This window comes from Podarcis cretensis (assembly GCF_951804945.1).
Source record: "Podarcis cretensis genome assembly, chromosome: 10".
NCBI classification, from domain to species: domain Eukaryota; kingdom Metazoa; phylum Chordata; class Lepidosauria; order Squamata; family Lacertidae; genus Podarcis; species Podarcis cretensis.
In genome coordinates, this window is record NC_137179.1 from 51,508,264 (window position 1) to 51,520,452 (window position 12,189).

Below are 12,189 nucleotides of genomic sequence, written 5' to 3' on the forward strand. Positions count from 1 at the left end.
TTTCCAATTGCCATGTGTGTTTCCTGCAGCTTCCTGCTGAAATTCGGTAACTTTTCATATCACAGAAGTGGAATGATGTGGTGACAGTCCAGTATAAACCTGCCGCTAATGGAATATCATGATGTCAATGATACACACCAGTCTGGAGGGATCCTTATTGGTTCCTTGTTATAAAGAAGGTCAAAATCAAAGACATATATACAGAGGCGTACCTAGGTTCCTTTGCACCCATTGCAAGGAGCTGTATCAGTGCCTCTGAAGTTGGTAAGACTATAGACCAAAAACTCAAAAAGTTTGCTTTTCGTTGGCTTTTACACTCTGCCAGTGACTTCCTCTGGGGCCATCGTGGTTGGGTCTGCTCCACTCCACTCCACACCACTTCCTCTCCTCCTTCTTGTCAGTTGGTCCATCTACCTGCTTTCCTACCTTTCTCTCTCTGCTCTGCTCACCACTTTCCCTTCTGCCTCCTTTCTCCATCCCTTCCTTTTTCCTCCTCCTGCAACCCTCCCCAGGTCTGTCTTTCTTCCCTCTGAACCTTATGGGGCATTCTAGTCACATATCTAATAGCACCAACTGGGGACGGGGACCCTGCAGGGCTGCTGCGATGGCCCACGCTAGCAACTCGACTCTTCTGCAAATGCACCTAGAAGAGCTGGCTCCTAGCCACTCCAAGCCAGAATAGAAAGGTGTGGTTTTTACACTTCTCTCTCCCGCCTGCACCTGCACCTTTGGCGAGGGCCAGCCTATATACTCCCCTGCATATATACATATTACTTTTGTACTTAACTGCTACATCAAAGCTGAACATGTGGGAGCGGGTGATTGTTTAATTATGTAAAGGAGAAACCACTTCTTTCCAGTACTGCTGGTCGTGATCAGGTTGCGCTTTCCTGTTGATGCACTTTAAAGAGTGAATCACACAGTACATCAAAGTGAACCCGTATCTTAAGATAATTGATCGTTTAAATATCCATATGTAAAGCGAGGATTGATAATTCGACTTACTTGCTAAGATCACTGGTCATGCCTGTACATATCTTTCTGGTTGCTTCTTACTAGATGAAAGCTATGATGCAATGAACTACCTACCGGTAATTGCTGTTCCAGTTCTTTTAGCGGAAAGGAGTAAACCAGAAACATTCAAATGAGAGTAGGATTCTTGCCCGAGGTGGTTGTGACGCTACGCGGTGCGCTGTGCAAAAGATATAAAACACACTTCTGCCATTGCACCGCCTCCACAGTTGTCTATTTTAAACCAGCCTCGTATTGACTTGTTTGAGCTGTGTAATTAAAAAGGGATGGAGAGTTTGCTCTAAATAGGAAAGCTGTTATTGGTTTTAAACCAATAGCTTGATTTCAGGAGATGCTCCTTTGGCATGGCAGCTGCTAAGACTGGATATGTGAAGTCTCAACTTCTTTGGCTCTGGTGCAAGTGTTGCAGCAGCTATTTTTATTATTAAAGGGAGTTTCAGTTTAATATACATTAATTGTCTTATGAGGCACACATCTTAATTGGATGATATGTGCAAATGCTGTCTGGTCTCTTTATATTAGTGTAGTTAATCTGCAGAAGGGAGGAGAAGGGATTAGATCCTTTTTTGACCTCTCAGCAGTATTTTGTGTGGAGATCACAGGCTTTGAAATTAGCTTGTGAAAGCGCCCAGTTCAGCATTAGTGACGCTGCTGTATCAGATCAACTATATTGCTGCAGCTTTCAATTCGTAGGGCTGAATCTTAAAAGCTGGTTAACGATACCGTCACAATATGGATCTTAGTTTTATCTTTCTCTTTTGTTGCCTGGGTTCGCAATGGCATTCTGTGTCAGTTCTGAGACTTGATGTTCTGAACCATTGTGACAGCATTTTCACTTGAAAATGCTAAACAACTAAAGTGGACTTCAGCAGGCCAATATGGTAACCAGCTGCCAGGGAACATAGGAACTTACCATGCCTGATGGATTGCGTTCCCAAGGGCCAGTGTCATTGGGGCTAAAGCAGATTATTAATTAGCCTTTGCTGAGCATCTTCACATTCCTCATTGCATATTTTCCTGTTTCAAATTAAGTATTAGAATATATAGCACTGTATTTTTTAGTAAGTTGTGCTTACAAGTTTCTGCTTCATTTAAAATATATTGTATGCAGGCCTATAACACTTTGCTCTGCTGTTCTTCAGTGTTCCAGACAGTTAGCTATAACTTTCATGGGCGTAGCCAGGATTCCCGCCCCCCTTGGTGGGCAGGCTGTATGTTGGGGGGGGGGTGTAGAACCTAGTTATCTGTGACACAATTGGTCAGTTAGTTAAGTACCTTGGATCTCAAACGCCTTGGCTCCCGAACAAATTGGCTCCCGAATGATCAAAACCCGGAAATGAGTGTTCTGGTTTTTGAACGTTCTTTTGGAAGCTGAACATTCGACGGGGCTTGCGCGGCTTCTGATTGGCTGCAAGAGCTACCTGCAGCCAATCAGAAGCCACACTTTGGTTGGTTTTTGTAAGTTGAATGGACTTCCGGAATGGATTTTGTTCGACTTCCAAGGTATGACTGTAATTTTATTTATTTACTTTTTTTTTTTGGGGGGGGGGGGTGGAAGGCAGCTGCCCCCCTGCCCCAGCTCATGATATTCCATTCCATAGCTCTTCTCAATGTTTCCCCTCTTTTTCACCAATGGTCAGTCAGCAATTATGCAACCACTTAAGGTTCACCTGCAAATAATTGTTCTACTTCTGCAAACCTGGGCTTCACATAAGCCTGTGGAAACCTCCGCCTTGTGTGTAGATGCCCCACCTTTGCTAAACAAGGAACCATACTCAGCTTTGTGAATAGATATAATGATTTATAACATGGAAACATGCAGTAGAGCAAGCAGAAAATAATCGTTAGCATAAATTTCCAGCTAGAAATTTGAAGCCTTGGCCAAAACTGGGATTTTTGCATCCACCCTCTTTTTACTATTTTTGTTTCAGCAAAAAATGGGTGGGGGGAGGAAGGAAACAGGCCCACTCTTCCCCCCCATGCTTCCACATGTTTACTTGTAGCCCAGAAGTGCCTGCCTTGTGCAAATAAACATAAAATTGTTTTAAAATATACCTTTGGTACCATGAAATCATCAGATGTGTTTCAGAAATGTCACTGGATGTGTTTCAGAAATATCACAATGCCAGTACAGCCCATTGAACAGGGTGGTATTTACTTCCTACAACGGATTACTCTGCATTTCACTTATCAGTAGAATTGCTCTTGGGCTTTATGCTCAGGATCCTGGTTACATACATCCTTATATGATATAAACTAATATCACTCACAACACATGAAGCTCTACATTCAGCCATTTATCTGTAATTAGTAGCTGGTGGTGTTTTTTTAGTTTTTATTAGTTTTGTTTAAATGTGCAAGCAGGAATGCTCCATTGCAACCGCTGAATAAAACAAGTAACATTCATACAGGATTGTTTCTGTCTTATCCTGTTAGGTGTAAGAATGTGTCTGTATCCTATTGGAATTCCTATTGGATGCTGCCCTCTGATGTTTGTGGAAGGAACTGCTTTTGGGAAGCTGCTCGTAGGTAGGCTTTGACAGAGATTTGATTGCTCAATTAGCTAATTTTAGGTATAATCATACATATTTGAGTATATTAAAAAGTGTTGAAGCAGTTATAAAAAGTTTGGTTCCCCCCTCACTTTCTAGCACTCACAGTCTTACTAGATTTCAGTCCATGATCTAACTCATTAAATAAAACATGTTTCTCGTTTTGAAATTCATATACACTTCTTGAACAAGCATGCATGTTAAAACATGCTGGTTTGCAACTAAATCAAACCTTTATGCAACCTAGCATTATGATCCCAAACTTTGGGTCTTGCACCAGAGTCGTAGAGGTAGATTTCTGCTGGTCTTCTCTTTACATATACAGTCATACCTTGGTTGTCAAACTTAATCCATTCGACTCACAAAATGGTTCAAAAACTAAGGCGCGGCTTCCAATTGGCTGCAGGAGCTTCCCACACTCTGTTGGAAGCCGCAGAAGCCACGTCGGATGTTTGGCTTCTGAAAAACGTTCACAAACCGGAACACTCACTTCTAGGTTTGCGGCATTCAGGAGCCAAAATGTCCACGTCCCAAGGCTTTTGACAATCAAGGTACGACTGTATAGAGATACTAACCAGGGTGTCACTGAGGGAGGCAGCTACCTCCCCCATCAAATCAAGTAAATAAATAAAAATACATAACAAAAGTAGAAATAATCAGAATACAGTCGTACCTTGGTTGTCAAACGCCTTGGCACTCAGACGTTTTGGCTCCCAAACGCCGCAAACCTGGAAGTGAGTGTTCTGGTTTGTGAATGGTTTTTGGAAGCTGAACGTCCGACACGGCTTCTGCAGCTTCCGATTGAGTGCAGGAAGCTCCTGCAGCCAATCAGAATACACACCTTGGTTTTGGAACCGTTCCGGGAGTTGAATGGACTCCCGGAGCTGATTAAGTTTGACAACCAAGGTACCACTGTATTTGAAATTGAAATGCTCACTGAGGTCACTTGGGTGATGTTGTGGCACATTCTAGTGATGCAACTGGCAACCCGACTCAGTGATAGACAGACCCAGATAGAGGATGATGACATGTGGGTTTTGTGCCCGCCTAACATAACATAAATCTAGCTGCGCCCATGGATACTAAGCAACATGACTTGAGAGTGAAGAGTCAAACTGAAGCTTGCCTTTACTTTGGTGGTTGCTTTGGTGGTTGCTACAGCAAAGGTGCTGTAGGTGACTTGCTGTGGGAAATCTTGTGTGGAGAAGGGTCTGTTTGTGAGAAAAAGGTACAAAACTCTCCCTCGTTCCCAGTGGGAGAGGAGTGACTTTGAGCAAGCAAACATCTGTTCTCCTGGTATTTCCACACAAGGCAATGTTCTATATCTGAAGCCCTCTGTGCTTGCTAGTGGGCCTGAAGAATTGGTAGGGAGGACATAAAAAGTTTTGGCAAGTAAGCTAAGCTGCTGTTTGTGAATCCTACATTCGTGCAGTCTTGTAACCTTGTCAAAACAGAATTGTGGGGCAGGTGAGGGGAGAATCACAAAACCATGTGTACTGTGCAGTCTGGTTCAAAGGTTGTAATCCCGTGCATGCCTCATTGAACAAAGTGGGATTTACTTGCAAGGGAACACACACAAGATTGGAATATAAATGTCCAGAACTTTACAAAAGCAAGACTGATAGTTACAGTACAAAATGGTGTTTGTCCTTACTGTTTGATTAGTAGAATAATAAAGGCTAATAATTTTGAGAGCACGGCAGACCACAAGTAATTGCGACATTAAAAAAAGATGTACAAGATTACCCACATGGGCTTTGTGGATGATTGTGGAGAGATGCAGGAAAGTATCACGTGAATCTTAGGGTCATTGATGACTCAATAGTCCATTTTCCCTATTATTATTATTATTATTATTATTATTATTATTATTATTATTATTATTATTTATATACCGCCCTATACCCGGGGGTCTCAGGGTGGTTCACAGAATAAAATCAAGATATAAAACCACAAAATATCTAATAAAAATAAAAACAGCAGCCCAATACTCCCCCACCCCAATTTTTTTTTAAGGGCATAGGATGTAAATCAGATCAACCAAATGCCTGGTTAAAGAGGAATGTTTCTGCCTGGCGCCTAAAGCTGTATAATGAAGGCACCAGGTGGACTTCCCTGGGGAGAGCATTCCACAGATGGGGGGAGCCACTGCAGAGAAGGCCCCTTCTCATATTGCCACCTGCCGGACCTCTCGAGGAGGGGGCACATGAAGGAGGGCCTCAGACGATGACCTCAGGGTCAGGGTAGGTTCATATGGAAAGAGGCGGTCCTTGAGGTATTGTGGTCCTGAGCCGTTTAAGGATTTATAGGTCAAAGCCAGCACTTTGAATTGGGCCCGGAAACTAATTGGTAGCCAGTGCAGTTGGACCAGGATCAGTGTATCGTTCTCAAACCGTCTTGCTCCAGTGAGGAACCTGGCTGCTGAATTCTGCACCAGCTGAAGTTTCCCAGCCGTCTTCAGAGGCAGCCCTACGTATAATGCATTGCAGCAATAAATACAATTCATGACTAATGGGCCTGGTTTGGACACACAATACTAAACTGTTAGTCGGTGTACCTGAGCTTTGTGCTTGCTTATTCTTTCCCACCTGTCTTCTGCTGTTTCAGTAAATCATAGTTAAGATCTATAGTTTACAGCTCAGGTAGTCTTTCTTTTTTAATTGTATATAAAAAACTGATTTTTAAATGTATAAAACAATAATTCTGTATTCAATATACTGAAGAATGTGCTAGTTACTTTTGAGATAGAATTCTGTCTCTCTTTTATAAGAACTGAATGGCCCATTCAATGAAGAGTTGTGTGTTTTGTAGGTGTTTTCTCTTACGGCAGAAGGGAAACCTGATGTTCACAGGGACTCTTAATTGAGGTGTACATAATACATAAGTTTGTATGTGTATTTACACACACACACACACACACACACAAATAAATAAATAAATAGCTGAGAGGAGTCTTGTGACTTACCCAAATAGTTGGAAATTTCAAAGGCAGCCCACTACAGTGTCCGTTTCTTTGCGAGAAGTGTACACTTCAGACTTGGGGATACTATCCAACATCAGTCATACTGAGAGCAAAATCACTGATATCATTGGCTTAAGTAACTTAAGCCCATTAACTTTTAGTGGGTCCATTCTTAGTACAACTGGGTTGGATATCACCATGGGGGGGGGGCGTGTTACACTTGCTTATTTGCAGATGAACATGGGGGTATAAAGGGAACAACCCATGCATACAACTCTAATCTATAAAACACTGTTGTTTGGTCCTGCTGACTCACTGTGTTATATTATGAACTGTTTCATTGATTTTGGTTGTTTACTCTGTTTTAAAGGTTAAAATATGCTTCTCCCTGGAAGTAGCAGTATGCAGGGGTGGGGAATGAGTAGAATAGCTTTTCGAAAGGCAGCTTTGAGAGTTATGGCTTCCTATGGATACTATTTCCTTCAAAGCGCAGGTGATACTGCAAGATGAAATATTATCCTTTGACCAAGCCTTTGTTGTACGTCCTATATTTGACCTATCTGGAGTGCAGCAGATACAGCAAAAGGAGTGGATCAGAGGACATAACCATATAATATTTATTCTATGCTGGATCTTGGGACTCAGCTAGATTGGTAAAGAAAAAGCGCTTTTTATATGCGTTGTTTATGCGATATAACACTGTGACACCAGATGGCGCTGTGGAGTCTAGACTTTCCCTGCCGGATTTCCCTGTATGAGTTTGCAACACATTTAGCTGACTTGCTTCTTTGACTTGTCTAGATCCAGCCTAAGCTATCCTGTTAATCCTATCCTTGGCACTCCAGTGAACTTTCCAGGTTTCCCTTTATTTTGGGCCGTAGCATCTTAACAGGAAGGAGTCTGGCAGCAACGCAGGCAGGGTTGGGATGTGAGTAGTAAGGAAATGATCAAGGCACTACTTATCTTAACTGCTCTTTTATGTGTAAAATGAGAGCAAACTGCACTTGCTCCTGTTCACATGTGCTTGTTTTGTTTGTGTGTTACATCCTTTGCCTGCAGGATTTCCACTGTTGAACCATTCCTAAGACTTCTGTTATCTAAACAGGGAAGATAACAAGAGTTTGAACAATAGTGCAAAAACTAGCAGAAATTTTTTTTTTGCTCTGCGAGATCACCATTTGTGTTTGGATGGGCTCCAACACAACTGTAATGGGTCCAAATGATCTTCCATACGGCATTGGTAGAGGATGCAATGTTTGGAAGTGTTGTAAACAAAACTTGCCCTTTTCCCTTACGGAGTATCCAAGAGCCCATATAGAGTCCTTACATAGGTTCCCTATTGGTAGGAGAGAATAACAGAGGCCAACCAGAGAATATTGAGAAGCAAAGCAGCTAGTAAGCTTGATCTTTATTGATCTGTTGCAACAGGGTGCTCCCCTCACCCGCAGGAGAGAGGAGGAACCCTGAAAAATGGCACGCAAGGCCTTATAAAGACTTTTGAAATTCATAGAATCATAGAATCATAGAGTTGGAAGAGACCACAAGGGCCATCGAGTCCAACCCCCTGCCAAGCAGGAAACACCATCAGAGCACTCCTGACATATGGTTGTCAAGCCTCTGCTTAAAGACCTCCAAAGAAGGAGACTCCACCACACTCCTTGGCAGCAAATTCCACTGTCGAACAGCTCTTACTGTCAGGAAGTTCTTCCTAATGTTTAGGTGGAATCTTCTTTCTTGTAGTTTGGAACCATTGCTCCATGTCCGCTTCTCTGGAGCAGCAGAAAACAACCTTTCTCCCTCCTCTATGTGACATCCTTTTATATATTTGAACATGGCTATCATATCACCCCTTAACCTCCTCTTCTCCAGGCTAAACATGCCCAGCTCCCTTAGCCGTTCCTCATAAGGCATCGTTTCCAGGCCTTTGACCATTTGGGTTGCCCTCCTCTGGACACGTTCCAGTTTGTCAGTGTCCTTCTTGAACTGTGGTGCCCAGAACTGGACACAGTACTCCAGGTGAGGTCTGACCAGAGCAGAATACAGTAGCACTATTACTTCCCTTGATCTAGATGCTATACTCCTATTGATGCAGCCCAGAATTGCATTGGCTTTTTTAGCTGCCGCGTCACACTGTTGGCTCATGTCAAGTTTGTGGTCAACCAAGACTCCTAGATCCTTTTCACATGTACTGCTCTCAAGCCAGGTGTCACCCATCTTGTATTTGTGCCTCTCATTTTTTTTGCCCAAGTGCAATACTTTACATTTCTCCGTTAAAATTGCCACCCTGTAGATCAAGACCACCCCCAGAAACCTACATCACAGAAGGCGTGTAACCTAAGACCACCCCTCAAATACATCATACCTACATCACAGAAAAGGCGGTCTTAAAACAGAAATTTGAATGTTGTTTTTCTCCTGTCTGGCAGGTTACTTGATTGGATTTCCTTGGGAGCCTGACTAGTCTTTTGTAATGATAAATACTTAGTTCCTGGGCCAGGTCACAGGCTCACACCCTATTCAAACACAGACATACCCTTAAGACAGGATTTGTGAAGGAAAAGACAATGGGGAGGCTTTTCCATTTTCCTTTGACCTTGCAGAGAAAACATTTGGTCAGTTTGGGACAGTTTGGGAATCAAAATGGTTCCAGGTCGGTCTTCCTGTGCTGATCTATGTATGTGCTTGGCTGGTACACTTATGGACATTTAACATATATCTAAGACCTCAAAATTCCTATCACAGAAGGAGAACTGATTACTGGAAGGAAAAGTCAAAACTTCACAAAATAAAACATGTGGCAAAACAATAATGAAAGTCTGAAGGATGCCTTCCTTCATTTAAAGTGATTGAGCGATATCTGCTACCAAACCTCTTGCACTGAGTTCTGTACTAACTTCTGGTGCTCAAATATTAGTGAGTTGATAGGTCTGGAGTCTGACTAACCTTGGGACAGATAAATGCATTTTACCCTCTGTTAATATAATATAACTTCATTTCATTTACATCGTATGGGCCTAGCAATTGACTCTGTCTCTGAAATTGCAAAGAAGCTGCCACACCTGGATTCTGTTTGCACCCAGTAACCTGACCTAGTGTTAATGCTCATTTTATATAGGCCATCTGTCCAGATTACTGTTGCAGCACCATTTTATTGAACCAGAGTCAGTGGCCAGTGGTATTACCCTTACGACAAAAGAGTGCCTAGCTGCTTACCGATAAGGTCTGCTGAAGTATAATTTGGGGGCAGAGGATAGGAGTTGTTGTAACATGGCAGTGTAAAAATGGGTTATATTTTAAACAAAACATGATTATCCAAGAGTTCAGGTCCTTTAAGGAAAATGAAAAATACCTTTCTATAAATAGTATAAAAGCATGTAATCCAGGAATTAAAATATATTATGATTTTTTTTAAAAAAATATCTTATAAGAACTGGTTTGAAAGTTGGAAACATCTCATTTGTCTGTACCATGGTCATAATGCCAATTCTCCAGATTTTAATTTTATTATTTATTTATTGAATTTATATACAACCCTATATACCCAGAGGTATACTCCACTCAGATAATAAACAATATATTAGATTTTAAAGCATGTGCCACATAAAACATGTGCCACCTGCACGCATAAATCTTCCCATTAAAATGCCACAGTGTAAACATGTTTATGTTGGTTTCACCTGCAACTATTTCTTCTTCTTGTTTTTCCTTAGATATGATTTTGTGAAAAAGCAACCTTTGGAGAAGATGCACCTGGCCGTAGTAGCCTGTGGCGAAAGGTTGGAAGAGACGGTTACCATGTTGAAATCAGCCATTATTTTTAGCATCACACCCCTGCACTTTCATATTTTTGCAGAGGACCCATTACACACCGAGTTCAGAGAAATAGTAAGTATTCCTTACCACTTATTTCCGGGGTTTTGATTGGGCATCGTTACTGTTGCTATACCTTGCAACAGTTCAAGTGAGGGCAGGAGTGCGAGAATCTGGGGCAGCTGGAGAAGAAAGAAGTGTATGCCATTTCAAGGGCAGGCATTGTCATGAAATTCTACTCAATATTGATCCAGTGCAGAACTCCCAACGTATAGTTAGCAGCGCAAAAACTTAAACACATTGTAGGATTCCCAAAAAATAGACCAGAGGCAATTGTATTTCATCCAGCAGAGCTTTACTGCTACTGAAGGCGAATGAGCATAATGGTCACAAATCCAATACATTCAAGATTGGCACTGTCCATAAGAAATCCAGTTGCAGCAGACTTAACTTAAACTTACAAAGTCTAAACTTTAACACTAAGTACACTACTGTACTTTTACATGTATAAGACTAGTTTTTTTTTAAAAAAATCATGTTAAAGAGTGGGGGTTGTCTTATACATGGGTAGTGCATAGGGTGGACATTTGATTGGTTGTTGCAGTGGCTGCCAGCGGCTATTGTCTGTGTTATTGGTTGCTGTGTCAATGGGTGGTGTTGATTGGCTCAACAACTCTGGGCAATCCTCCCCCCAAAAAGCTCAACATGTGCCATCTCCCCCCATTTTTAAAAATTTGAGTCCCCCAAAACAGTCTTATACATGGGGGTGTGTTATACACAGAAAAGTACGGTATATACAGAACACAACACTAGAAGGAAAAGAGATAGAAATAGAAAGTGAAACCAGGCTCCTTCTGGCCTATATTTATAGTCAACATGACCTTAATTAGAAGAGATAAGAGAACCAGTTTAAGCCAGCTGTACTCAGCTTCTCTGAAGGAATAACCCAAACATCACGAACCTTCTGCTTGTTTCTTTCACACAGAGAAGCTTCCAGAACCCTCTTGAATTAATTAGAATAGGAAAGATCTCTACACATCAGAATGATCAATACTTTCTGTACTACGAAATGCAAACTGACAGGCATATTCCTGCTCCTCATGTTGGGAGAAGAGAAAGGTTTTGGTTCTGTTGGATGTAGAGACTGCCTTTTTGCCCTCTGCCATCTTAGCACAGACAGAGGTTGGGCAATGGTGGTGGTCCTATATGGGGTGGACTGCGAGGGAGGACCTCTCTTGTCCACCTGCATAGAGACTGCATAGAGGCTGCTATGTCTCCTGGGAATCTAATAATATAAGGAAGGCCCATCCCTGCTTTATCTGATTTGATTTACTTTACTCTGTTAAAAATTTTTTTTTTGCTGTTTTATAGCCAGATTGGGAAGTACAGTAGTATGTGCTGAGACCACTCTGAAACTTAGGGTGCCTCTCAAGCTGGAGATTTGCTTGTGATTTTTTTTTTTTAAATTCTTATTGTATGACTTTAATAAAATTTTGTAATTTCTTTTCCCCAGCTTGATGGTTTGGCGTATCAAGGAAAATTTAATTATACTTTATACCCCATCTCGTTTCCAGCTGAGAATGCAGCTGAATGGAAGAAACTGTTCAAGCCCTGTGCATCTCAGAGGCTTTTCTTGCCAGTAAGTGATGGTGGCTATGGCAAAATCTGTAACTTTTAGAAATTAGCTTACTTTATCAAATGCAGATGTTCTTCTAAACACAGTAATCTGGTTTATTTGGGTCTCTCAAATTTGGAGTGCAGGGATATATTTTGCTGCTTGTCTAGATCTGTCATGAAGGAACGTCTAGTGCAGGCTTCCTCAAACTCGGTCCT

The 12,189-nt window shown here is 41.7% G+C and overlaps 1 protein-coding gene across 3 annotated transcripts in view; it reads left to right on the forward strand.

Moving 5' to 3' along the window:
• Positions 1 to 12,189, forward strand: part of GXYLT1 (glucoside xylosyltransferase 1) — a 34,954-nt gene that overhangs the window by 8,104 nt on the left and 14,661 nt on the right. For 2 of the 3 annotated variants that reach the window (XM_079994332.1, XM_079994334.1), the window contains exons 2-4: positions 3,469 to 3,561; positions 10,257 to 10,431; positions 11,870 to 11,995. In XM_079994332.1, the coding sequence (XP_079850458.1) occupies positions 3,469 to 3,561; positions 10,257 to 10,431; positions 11,870 to 11,995 (394 nt within the window). The remainder of the gene's footprint in view (positions 1 to 3,468; positions 3,562 to 10,256; positions 10,432 to 11,869; positions 11,996 to 12,189) is intronic. The other variant, XM_079994333.1, reaches the window with a different exon arrangement.